Source organism: Biomphalaria glabrata, chromosome 10, assembly GCF_947242115.1.
Source record: "Biomphalaria glabrata chromosome 10, xgBioGlab47.1, whole genome shotgun sequence".
NCBI lineage: Eukaryota > Metazoa > Mollusca > Gastropoda > Planorbidae > Biomphalaria > Biomphalaria glabrata.
In genome coordinates this window covers 40558618-40572102 of record NC_074720.1, presented here as the reverse complement: position 1 = coordinate 40572102, position 13485 = coordinate 40558618, and the positions used below count along the sequence as shown (strand labels likewise).

Here is a 13485-nt window from a genome sequence, read left to right as displayed (position 1 = left end):
ATTAATATCAGGTAGTGAGCACTGAGAAAAGGAAAGATGTTACTCAACTTGGATACTAAATGTGACGATCACACTTGCCGGGGATTATATTATCAAATTTGACAATTCAATGAAATGAAGAAAGAAACATCTCTCTGTATTTTCTTAAAACTTCTTTAATAATACTTTTTCTAATTTCACATAAAATGACTTCTCAATTCAATAACAACTTGACTTGATACTTCATAAATAAAACTTAAAGATACATGAAACTTCACTTAGTATAACTTCAACTTCAACTAATAAAACTTTAACTAATGGACCCGCTAATATCACAAAACTTATAAACATTACTAATCGAGGACTGAGCGAGGACCATTGCTCTACAAGAACTACTACTATGCGAGGACCATCGCTCTACAAGAACTACTACTATGCGAGGACCCCGTCTAACTGACTTTCCCCTAATTTATACTTTCTTTGATCGTACGTTCCAGAATCATGGAACCTTCTCAGATAATTATTTTAGTAACTTTGACCTTCTAGAAGCTGACGTGTGCTATTTTTTCCCTTAACCCTTTTCTTTGATTGGATATCTAAAATTAACTTGTTTACGCTGGACACTTGCACTGGTTTGAACTTGCTTCTAGAAACTGGTCGAAATAGGTCACAGACTCGACTCATGACACTAAACAATAGCCTTGAAGAGTTTCAAATAAGTCTTACTTTCATGCAGGAAATTTGTTTTCCATTTATATATGTACACAGAACATTTGATATGAAATGAAATATAAATAAATGAGCTACAGTCATGCTTATAACCATTCATAGTGAGTTGGACAATCAAGACAAAGACATTTTTAAAATTAATTTTTGTACAGCACAACTTTTTTTTTGCTTATAGAATGCTTAAGATATCTTTTGGTCCAATCTCTATTGTGGAGGTTGGAGGGTGTAGCTGGGAGCAGGTTTCTGTGATGCTTTTAGTCTGGATTCGAAATGTAGCCCCCCTTGATAGGTAGCCTAGAGGTTTTCACCACACATCCACAAATTGTATACGTCTCATGCCAATAAAACAAAAGATGTTTTCTCAAAATGATCTGTATCAGTAAAACAATTCAGGATTTTTAGCCGCGCCCCCCCCCCCCCCCCCCAAATCTGTTACTTCCTTCCCCTTTAATATTGGTCTTATAAGCTGCCTTTATTGCTAAATATATATATATATATAGTGGCTGGATAATATACAGTACATAAAAGCTTACAGCTGCCTAACCTTGAGATTAAAACACTTTTACTTTTGAAGAGTTGGGATTAGCTTAAGAAGAAAATATCTGACATTTTTATTGGCAACTTTTCTTAACCTTATTTAGTGAGTTTCTTTTATTAACCCCCATGTAGCCAGCTACAAAGGATCAGGTTCAGCCACTGTTAGAGAAGGCGAAAGGTGAATTGCCAGCTAAGCCTGTCAAGACAGCGGCCAAGAAGCCTCCTCCTGCTGCAGCAGCTCCAGCAAAGAGCACCTTGAAGCCTGCACCTTCCACCGCAAGTATATCAGCCAAGTCAGAGGAGGCAGACGATGACGAGCCCGCAGAAAAACCTGTCAGATCCGAGAGTAAATCTCGTGTGGTTAAAGGCAAGGGCAAGGTAAGTGTGATGTCATGTGACTAGTTATCTAAGCATGCTTCAACATTAAATTCTGAACAGGTCACATTGTCAAAGTGTCTACTTATTTAGTAATAGTTCTACTTTTCAAAAGAACTTTTTACTAAGTATCTATGATACATATCATGTATCACATTGGGACATACGAGTTGTCTGTCACACTAAATGACTTGCTGGTTGTGCGGTTTTGCACGCTGGACTGTCGTTCGAACTTATCAATGGTCCCAGGTTCAAACCCTGCCCGCTCCCATTCCCCGTTGTCCTGCAGGATGTGTGGACTAGGAAGTAAATTATCTTCAACTCTGAAGGAACATTCGAAACATGTAAAACAAGTGCATTTTCTTATCACACTCTAAAAAACCTGTTGTAAATATCATTTCTCAACCGTAGGCTTGACTTTTTTGTGGATCAGAACTGATTGTAATTAGTTTAAAGAATGATATAAACTTTATTTCAAGTAAGGATCAATGAGGTGGACATTACAAATACAAATATTGACTGGCCAGTATAGTGAGATTGTTGTGAAAGGATTTCACTCACATTAACAATGTGACTAAATGATTCTTTCTCTTGTTTCTTTGAATGGAATGATCAGCTTCATGTCTCGATCCCACATCATCATCTGAGCATTGACAAAGTGATAGTAGATCTATTTTCTGATGTACTTTAGCAAGAGGTTTTTACAAGCAAGTTATGTTTATCAACACACTCTTCCATTAGCTGAGCCATGAATGTCTGGAGCGTAGGAGAACTTACAAGGCAGATACCATATGACAGGATGGACTGCAGTGAAACTCAAGTCCACTTGACCACCCTTGAAGATAACCATGAAACTGCCTTGATGTGTGTTGTGGTCCTGTCTACCCATATGATGTTATATGTAAATGGATCTTAGCAAAGGAAAATTCCAGTAATTTTGTACCAGAAGTTCATGTTCACAATAATGAATTTTTTGTTCTCATTGTACTTATTTTTCTTTTGAATTCTTGAGGTCCTATGAGTTTTCACCACTGATTGGATATTTAATCTTTTTGATAATGCTTCTTTTAGTGGTCGTACCAGTCCCGCATAAAATATGCTTTTGTTTTGTCAGCCTGCACCAGCAGCCAGCAGCAAGAAAAAAGAGGAAGAAGACTTTGGTCCTATCATGAACATGACTGTCTCCAAAGAGCAAAGAGTCAAAGAGGAAAAAGCCATGAAGGTAAAGCTTTGAAATAGTATAGAGCTTGGTCATGCCTGTAGTTGCATAAACCTCTCCTTTGAAACTTATGATTGAAGATGTTATGACATAATAATATTTTCTACAGGTTATTTCTGTTGTCTAGTGTGTACAATAAATCTATTACCTATCTAATAATCATAGATAAACATTCCTCATCAACATTCAAGATATGAATTACAATAAATAAGTACAATAAATTCTTTACCTATGTAATAATCCTAGATGCTTGTAATAGTTCTGCTTTTCAAAAGAACTTTTTACCTGAGTATGTATGATATACATCATATATCACATTGGGACATAGAGTTGTTGGTTAAACAGTTAAACCAAATGGCTGACTTGCTCCTTTCAATGTTGACTGATGACTATTCACCATACGAATGACTCGTGTCACACTTTAGTACTAATACATCACTTTTGACCTGTTACGAGGGGTTGTGTGGCGACATACCAATAATATGTTTTATACAGTACACCTTGTCTATCTTGTTTCTCTTTCCTAAGCCTCTCTAATCTTTCTTGTTTCTAAGATAATCTTTTCATTCTTGTTCCTTTTTTTGTCTTTATAGATCCTCTTTATTTTATTGCTCTAAAGTGACTCAATTATACAAAAAAAAATTCTAATTAAATTATAGTTATCACCACAGTTTGTGATTTTCATTTGTGACCATTTGATGAAATCTTTGTGCAATAGTTTACAAGAGAAACTACTACAACAGATAACTGTCTTCTTTCTTGACTTCCTGCAGGTGCTGAAGTGGAACTTCATAGAACTTAGGGGAGAATTTATAGAGCAACTCAAATCCCAAATGGAGAAAAATTTTAACCGTGCCATTATGGCTGACCTGTTCCATGCTGATTTCAAAAACCATATAAAAGCCATTGAGCAACTTATAAAGGTAAATATCACAATAAGACCAGTCTTTTAATACATTTTCTTAACTAATCATTTCAGAAACTTGTTTTTAGTTTTAATATATAAGCTTCCTGGCTGTTTTTGTATTCTTTTCTTATTTAACTAACTTGTTTATCTTAAAATACATTGTAAAGTGAGAGAATCGGGTTATTAACAAAAGAAAGTTAATAGAATAGTTTGAAATACAAAATCTTTCTTTTTTTCCCAGTGTATTGAGACTCAGGAAAAAGAGACTTTGAACAATCTTGACCTTTTGCTGAAATGGTTTACAATCCGTTTCTTTGACACAAATCCAAGCATGTTGAACAAAGCCTTGGACTACATTCAACAACTCTTCTCTATGCTGGCTTCCCAGGACTACCACTTGAGTGATTTAGAGGCCAGCTCATTCATTCCTTATCTCATTCTTAAGGTGAGTTCTCATGTTTCTTTTATTTTTTTATCACCTATTTTTACCAAAAGTTATAAAAAAAAACTTTCAACTAGGTCTCTAAATACTTAATGATTCCTCTTTCAGAGGTTTTAATACAAACTTAGAAAAAGTAACTATTAACTACCCAGACATATCAAGCAAATATTTTGCATGTGGCTTTCCATAACCTTTGTTTGATCACTAGAGTTCAGATCCCAAATCATACTTTAATTTGTATAGTGCTGTTAACAAACTTTGATATGGGTCTTTCTATGAGTTCCATTTTTCTGTTTCTCTAATCCTTAGAGTGGAGATCCTAAAGACAATGTGAGACGAGACGTACGAAACATCCTGAAACAGATGTGTAAGATTTATCCCTCTGTCAAAATGTTTAGCTTTATTATTGAAGGATTGAAGTGTAAAGTGGCCAAACAAAGACAAGGTAAGTAGAAATAGATTGATTTACACTGCAAACAAATTGGATAGGTCTAGGTGAACCTTACTTACTAGAAATAAAAGACTGGAATAAGTGAACCTTTCATTCTACAGATCTAGAAGATTGTGATTACTGAACTTAACATATTTCAGATGATAGAAGATTGTATTAAGTGAACCTTATACACTACAGATCTAGAAGATTGTATTAAGGGAATCTTACACACTACAGATCTAGAAGATTGTAACTAGTGAATTTAACTTTCTTCAGATCTAGAAATGCTGCTGCCTAGTGAACATAACATTTCAGAGGCAAACTTTGCAATATTTAATGCATTGACATACATGTAGATACACGTTATTCACACCATTAACCTATAATGCTTGCTGGTTATTCATCAGAAATAGTTACTCTCATGACCCATTATCATACCCTCCTAGCCTTTACCTGGGAATATACAGTCCTGGCCAAATACAATTTCAATTTACATGCCAAAAAAAATAACATAAATTTCTCTAGGTCAAAAAGTAATTAAGCACCAAAGATGAAGATGGTTAGACCATCTACTCAGACTGATGACATTGACCAATATCAGACACAGGAAAACATAGAGATCATTGAAGAATGAGCTGAAGTATGGGCATTGAATGTTCTTCACTAGAAAGATAAAGTCTTGAACAGAATAACACAACATTCACATGTTTGTGTCTTGCTTGCCACTGGTCTCTGAGAGCTGCTGATCAGATATACAGATCCAATTAAGTTGAACTAGTCGACCTGCAGCGTAGCATACGCCGCTATTTTGCAGTGCCAACCTTAGGCCACTGCATCCTATGCGACCTCAGTGGGCCCAGCACATTTATAGGACCGCGCTAATTTGAGGTGTATAAATTATTAAATTAAACCATTTTATAACTTATAACAGATTTCCCGCTGCCTCCTGTCAGGAGGTCCTGGAAATCTGAAATTGCAAAATATAAGAAAAAGTCCTGGAAATATCCGGAAATTATTAAAATCTTTTGAAAACTCATACAAATCTCCTGAAATATACAGACGAAAATTCTCTTTTTTTTTCGCTCTTAAATTACCTAGGATAACTCCCTCCGTCCGAGTTGCAAAAATAAAAGAGTGATCTTTCCATTGTGTCCAAACTCTTGAGCGTGCTCTGTCACTTCGATAGTTACTACAGAGTAGATTACTCCCCCCCCCCTCCCTTTTTTTTTTTCAACGTGAGGTAGAAATAAAAAAAAAAGAGTGATATTGCAACGGTCCTGCCCTGCTATTTTGTGACTATGTTCTTCCCCCCCCCCCCCCCCCCTCATGTTTTCTTGTGGATTATCCGCAGAGTGATCTTTCCTTTACTCCTTACTACTCGACAAAACTCTTGAGGGAAGAAGAGAATTATATATATAGATTGTTATTTTACTCTGATAAGGTTTTAAGTGCAGGGAAAATGTTTTGAAACTGAATAAATGGAGGTGCAAAAAAATTGTGAAAATTATCAAGTCTATTAACAGCACTGCATACAGTTTTCAGTTTGTTATTTATACCTCATTCAGACGTGTGCAATGATTATTTTCTAAGTAACGTCTTTGCAAGAGTATGAACAGAACTGAACATGATTGGGCATTTCATTAGTAACTAACAAACTTTATTTCTAGACATAGCCTGGTCCTGCGGTATGTGGGCTGGAATGTCATTCAGACTTGTCGATAATCCTAGGTTCATACCCTGTCCGCTGCAATCCCAGGTCATCCTGCAGCAGGTTTGGACTAGGAAGTAAATTAGAAACATCCGAAACATGTAAAACATTTTACAAACATTTTTACAAGACTGGATAAGAAAAGTAGAAATTGTGGCTTTTTGCTATGATATTGAGTGGCCAGTATAACTAATCAACTACCTTGACTTTTAGCAGCAATTATATGGCAATCATCGTGGGAGGCGTGGTCGAGAGGCCAAGTGCGCTTGAACTTGGCTTGGCTTGGCTACCTAGAAGGAGGCTCAAGGTTCGACACCCGACTTGGGCAGAATTGTGTTTACTGAGCGCCTAAAGGCAGTACGGAAAACCAACTCCTAGATACCCCCTCCCCCCACTGGTCCACAATTGAGATTGGACCAAAAGCACTCTGAGCATGCTATAAGCATGAAAATAGCGCTATATAAAAGCTATAATAATAATAATAATAATCATTCAGGTTGAGCATTACTAACCATGTACTTCTTATTATTCCAGAGCTGCTGGAGGAGCTCGGATGTTTGATAGAAAATTATGGCATCAATGTCTGCCAACCCTCCCCTGCACATGCCTTAAAGATTATTGCTGCCCAGATTGGGGACAGGGACAATGGTGTGAGAAACGCTGCCCTAAACACCATTGTCGTTGCCCATGGAATTATTGGGGAAAATGTTTACAAGTTTATTGGCAATGTAAGCAGGTCAACTTTAGTGTAATGCTTCCATCTTTTGTATTTATTTATTTATTTTTTGTTAAGTTAAGACATTTGATTCTTTTTCTTGTCAACTTTTTTTTTGTGTGCTGCCTTCAGACTTAAAACATGCAAGGATAAGACTTATCTTGAGAGCCAATATAGTGTTAAAGCCAATATAGTGTTAAAGCCAATATAGTGTTAAAGCCAATATAGTGTTAAAGCAATAGAAGTTTGTCTAACAATATCCTCCTAACGTACTTTGTGTTCATTAGCATCTGTCAGTATCTTCATAATTATTTTTATTCTATTTGTTTAATGTCTACTTGCCCTCTTTTTTTACAAATTACACATTGTTCATTCTTACAAATCAAAACATTGAGGAGGCATTCACAACAGAGGTCAGCTGGAGTCATTCAGACAAAAAGTCACAATTTAACGAAAATAATAAAAATAAGTATAAAGATACTGACACGATCTAAATTTCCTGTCTGTTCATTATCATCCTGGCAATACAATATCATTTCAATATCCTGGATATAAAAATTAGTATATTTCATTTACCATATTTGGCTTGAGACTTTTATGATGCTATTTTCTTTGTAGCTAGGAGGATTCTCAGAATATAATTCTTGGTTCCTGTCATTGTAGAACTGCAAGACATTCTAGCATGCTGCGTTGCAAAATTTATTACCTAATGAATGTTCATGCTAATGAAAGAACTCTCACTAACACAGAACAAATTAGCTTTAACTAGATTGTTACTGCTTTCTGTTAACAAAATCTGCTTCTAGTTCAAACCGCATCATCCAGGTTCTGATCATCTTTCTTGGATTACATTTTTGAATCTTTTTGTCTGATTGTCATTGTAAAACGTATAAAGTGGCCTACAATTAGTTAGTTTCTATCTTATCTTATAAATTACAGATCTTCTTTCAGAAGAGAAGAGAATTGTGTCCTAGTTTTATCCATGTCTTAATATATTCGTACATAGTGAAATGTAAACTCTGCTAAGTCTTTGGTTTTCCTGGTAACCCATTTCTTGCTCTAATGGCACAAGAAAAGAAAGAGCACTAGTAGACATTAAAAATCCCTATATATGGAATAAGAACTCTTGCCTTTATCTTTATCTTTCTGAATATTTTATTAGTTTTGTTTTTGTATTTTCAACTTTACTTTTTAGTCTTCTGCCCTGAAGTGTTTCTAAACTTAGTGATTTTACTAACGGTGATACTCTACTCAAAGAGTGAATATAATTTGTTATGAATCAGTGCTCTATTTTGTACCTGTTCTAGTTTCTGTTTTGCTTGAGTTGAGGAGTCCCAAACAGAGGATGATCATTCTAATATTGGTCTAACCAGGGTTAAACCTTTGTTCATGTTTGATTAGTAATAGTTTCTTTTAATATACCCTACTGGTTTGTTTGTCTTGAATGCTTTAAGATGAATTAGTTTCTCTACCACTGTGTGTCCTCAGCTGAATGACAAAGAACAAAGTCTTCTGGATGAGAGAATCAAGAGAGCCACCAAGAACAAGGAAGCTAAGCCAGTGAAAGAACCTCTGCAGCCTCAGCAGCAGCCACAAGCTCAGCGACCAAAGACAGCTCCAGTAGGAAACTTGGCCAAAGCAGCTTCTCAGTAAGTCATGACTAATGAACAATTCTATTTATTAAGTTTTTAGAATTATTGGATTCTGTTCTTTTCCAATTTACTTTCTGCTAGTCGTGTAAGATAAAAAAAAAACATTGTAATTTTCTTTTTAAATACAGTTGACTCTTGATAATCCGACTCATTCAGTAATCCAACACAATGCCAATGTAAATTCATGTAATTAATTCTGTAGTACATATATTTTTAGAATGTAGGTCAGGGTTAAATTGTAATTTAGTACAGTATGTGAAAGCTGCAATCATGTTTTGTATTTTTTGAGATGAAGATATTTTTCTTTTTCATCCATTGTTAATTTTTAAACTTCGGACATTGAAGAGATAAATATGACATCATTAATGTAATTTTCTTGACACATGTGGTTAAGTTCTTGAAGTGCAGCTAACCCCTGGTAATCCAACTCTTTCAGTTTGCAACCTTCAGATTGTAAAGAGTCACAATTGTAATTTCAATTTTTTTTTATCTAAAATTTTTTTTAACCTTAACATAAACTATAAAAGAATAATGTTTAATTTAAAATGCTGGCAGTAAGATCCTTAGCTTCAAGAATGACTTCTAAACAATTATTCATTTTTACAAATCTGAAAGAAACTTGAAAAGATCTGGAACCTAATCTCTCTAAACATTCAATTTTATCCTTCTAATCATCATCTTAAAGATGTTTTGACATTTATTAACCACACAACAATTGTTTGTGTCCCAAGGCACTCTAATTATTTACAAAAATCTAGCATCTCTATAGCTATAAAATGTTTGACTGTGCATTGTATATTATTTATTTGTGATATTTTATATCATTAGATTTATTGAACTATGTTGAATTTCAGGCTAAAAAAGTATTATTTTTTTAAAAGAAATTATTAGCATAGCACTATATTAAACGTATTTTCCACACAAAAGTTATTCTATAAATCATAAAAAAAAATATAAATTAAGATGTCATTTTTAGCATTCTTTTGGTTATAGCAAGAAATCAGCATTGTCCTATAACACAAGTCCTATTTATCACTAATGTCCTATCCATCATCAATGTCCTGTTGTAAAATGAAATTATTTTGATCCATCTTTCTCGCTAAACATTGACACATGACTGTCTCCCCTGATTGCTTGTTTGATTTGGTAAGTGACAGTTTACAACCATGTGTTGCATGCTAGACAGTAACCTAGAGAGATCAGTTCTGGAACCTGTATTGTGTACTGAATGTACTTGTATATGTATGTGACCTTATTTGTCACCTTATTGGATGGGCTAACAGTTCTTTGAATGAATCACTTCTTCCTGAAGCCTTGTAGGGAGCATAGTAATGATGGATACCCTTCCCTGACCTCTCCAATCCACTATCTACACATGAAACAATGAAATGTTACAAATCAGAGCCCTTGTGACTTCATGTTTGTGTGTATTTAAAAAAAAAAAAATAGTTTTAATTAATGACTTCACCGTATTGATAAAATACAATTCAATTTGACTTTTGAAAAGCAAAAAAACACAATAACTATATTTGCATTAAAAAGAAACCACAGATATTGTTTCAATGGTTCGATAACTATAGAATTGGTCATTTTGTTTAGCTTGACATAGTAAATAATGTCTAGTCCAGCTTTGGTGAATAACAGTTTGAAATGATATCTTTTGTTTCTGCTTGTATGTCAGTTCTACGTCTGCTGATTAAATTTTGTCAAGTCAACCAGCAAGACATAAAACATTTCTTGAACTTTTGTTGTGACTCAATAAGTAAATGTTTTATGATAGCACAATGCATCTAAGTTATCCAAGTTAGGAGTCATTTCTTTCGAACTGGTGTGAAGCAACTAATTATTATAACAGTACTTTGAAATAGAATTTTTGCATGTGGGAAAACTAATCATAAAATCTTATATCTTATATATTACAGACGTAACTTCAAAAAAGAAGATAATTACCTCCTAAAAATTTCATGTCATATCTAGTCATGCACGTTAGTCAATGACTTAAACTCTGCTAAGTAGTTGGTTTTCCTGGCCGGTTCAGGCAACCCATTCCATTCTCTAAAGGCACTAGGGAAGAATGAGCACTTGTATGCATTTGTTCTAGCATCTGGAATAAGAAGTGTGCCTCTATCTTTGTGTCCTGAAACTTACAGTGCTCAACAGATCAAAGCTTGTTCTACAGTTTGTAATTATAGTTTTTTTTTTTTTTATGAAAGCAAGTTGAAACCTACTGCAGACTAAGTCATTGAAACCTTCACTTCATCTCACCCAGATGTATTCTGTTGAAGAACTCTTCTGTGTGTTCTTATTTTCTATGAGGATGGCAAGGGCTAGACATTAGATTATACTCTATGTGCATGGTCTCACTCAGGAGATTTGGAGTTGGATAGTGTATTATCCCACTTAGAGAAGTGACATTGATGTTTTGTAATGTACGGCCTAATGCATGCCAATTGTTTTATTCTAGGCTGTTCTAATTTTATCTAGTCCTCCCTGTGTGTGTAATTCACAATGGTCAAACCGAGACCAATTGTTATAGAAGGCCTGAACACTGACCTGCAACGTCACAACCTGTGGGCAGTTTAGACCAATGTCTCATTGCCACGTCACAGGTCTGTACGACGTGACGAGCAATTAATCTAAACGGCCCACAGGTTGTGACATTGCAGGTCAGTGTTCAGGCCTTCTATAACGCATGGTCTCGGTCAAAGCCCCTAGCCCCGAAGAATAATATTGTTAGATTATTCTTATTATTTATTAGACTTTGAGAATGTGAATAAGGATCCTCTTCTATTTGTAGTTGACCTATTGTGTTTTTTGTTTTAACCCTAACACCAAGCAGAGAATCTTATCGTACTTGTGTGTATATGTTTGAGTGTCTTAATGTTTGGTTAAACTACTCAATCTATATCAAATGTTTCATCCTAGTTGTTTCCCTCTGTTAATATTCCAAAATTCATTTTTCTCCTTATCTCATTTCTTGATAACTTAGTCATAAAAATAGACAAAATATTCACAAACAATTTCAATCATTTTAGATTATGAAACAACAGTTGTGTGTTCACATTTACAATGGGGCCAACTATTAGAACCTTTTATATAGTTGTAAGCCTTAGACAGTATTGATACAGTTTGGTGGCCTCAGTCTGTCAATACTGACAAATATCTTTTTTTCTTCTCTTCCCACTTAAAGACCTAACATTGCCAGGATGGAGCCGGTCAAGAAGACCTATCACCTAGAGCTGGAACCAGAGGAAGATTGGGAGCCAGTCTTTCCTCAATTAATAGAACTTGACCTGGACACTGTCATGGCTCCTATAGCTAAACCAAAATTCATGTAAGTAATTGAAAGTGTCATGGCTCCTATAGCTAAACCAAAATTCATGTAATTTAAAAACTGTCATGGCTACTAGAGCCAGGCCTATATTCATCCTGTAATTGAAACATTGTTATGGCTCTTGCAGGTAAACCTAAATTAAGACTGGACATTATTCATCTCTCTTTTGCCGTTTATGTTTTGTTTTGTGTTTTTAATTGCTCTTATATATCACAACCTATATGCTTATAGCATGCTTAGTGCACTATGGGAACAGGAAGGGGGGGGGGGATCTCGAAGAAGGCATTTTGTGCTGCAATTAGGTGCTCAGTAATACAACATTGATTGATTTGAGTGTCGAAATCTAGCCTCTGGATAGGTAGTCTAGCGGTTTAAGCCTCTCAGCCACACATCCACATTCTAGTAAATATTACATACAAATTGTTAATGCAATTGTAGATCAGTGTATTTGAAACATATTTCATCCACAACTTTACATCACAATGGCCTACTTGAAACGTAATGTTCATAGTAAATAATTACTTGTTTATTTTGTTCACCATTAGGGAACGTCCTGCCTCACCCAGTCTGGCTTCCAAACTGATTGGTTCAGCAGATGTCTCCGCCAGTATTGGCAGTGTGGTGTCTCTTATATCCAATGTGGAGATCAACACCAGCATCAAAGCTTTAGCCCAGGTACTAGCTCTGCCTTCACTCACTTGTTTAGTTCTTTCAAGACCTTAGCACATGTACAAGTAGCAGCATAGTTTTTCTACTGCATGATGATAAGAGTATTATTTTCTTAGTTTTTATTGTTTATCTTTCAAGCAAGAACTTGGTTTATGAAATTTTATTAGATTTATACGTAATGAAATTCTCATCCTGCAGAAAAAAAGAATCTATAAGCACTTCATAAAGAAAAATAATGGAGAAAATTAGTTAGTAGCGTTTAATAAGAAAATTTTTTCTTTTTGATTTTATGTTAAGTTAGATTCTGATTAATGTAGGTGATATTCTTTATTTGTTGATTAAGCTTAATAGTCTTTGTTTTTTAATTTTATAACCTAATATTAAGATTATGTCCCTTCTTTTTTTTAAATTCCCTTTTCTCCCCACCCCCCTTATTGGTTTTATATCTTCTATTTTATTTGTGTTAGATTGATGAGGTCTTGAAAGACGAAAGGAAAGCCTCTGTCATGGCCAATCACATAGATAATCTTCTGGTGGTCATTACGTTGCAAAGTAAAATGGGTCTAGGCAAACACCTGCATGACCCCCAAGTGGACAACAAAGAAGTGATTCGCCTCTATAGATGTCTGCTGAGTACATTGTTGAGTGTGAGTACTTGAGAACTACTAGATGCTGTAGTTCTGGCTTTGTTTAGCTTTAGAGAACCACTGGCTGCTTTAGCTGTGATTTTGTTAAGTACAGGAGAACCACTAGCTGCTGCATCTGTGACTAATTTTACTTTGGAAT

The 13485-nt window shown here is 35.0% G+C and overlaps 1 protein-coding gene across 1 annotated transcript in view; it reads left to right on the top strand.

Moving 5' to 3' along the window:
- LOC106077439 (cytoskeleton-associated protein 5-like) overlaps window positions 1-13485 on the top strand; it is a 44789-nt gene that overhangs the window by 21072 nt on the left and 10232 nt on the right. The window contains exons 28-37 of the mRNA XM_056043231.1: window positions 1378-1623; window positions 2735-2842; window positions 3613-3762; window positions 3988-4191; window positions 4498-4633; window positions 6864-7057; window positions 8533-8693; window positions 11887-12030; window positions 12576-12705; window positions 13167-13346. Coding sequence (XP_055899206.1) covers window positions 1378-1623; window positions 2735-2842; window positions 3613-3762; window positions 3988-4191; window positions 4498-4633; window positions 6864-7057; window positions 8533-8693; window positions 11887-12030; window positions 12576-12705; window positions 13167-13346 — 1653 coding nt within the window. The remainder of the gene's footprint in view (window positions 1-1377; window positions 1624-2734; window positions 2843-3612; window positions 3763-3987; window positions 4192-4497; window positions 4634-6863; window positions 7058-8532; window positions 8694-11886; window positions 12031-12575; window positions 12706-13166; window positions 13347-13485) is intronic.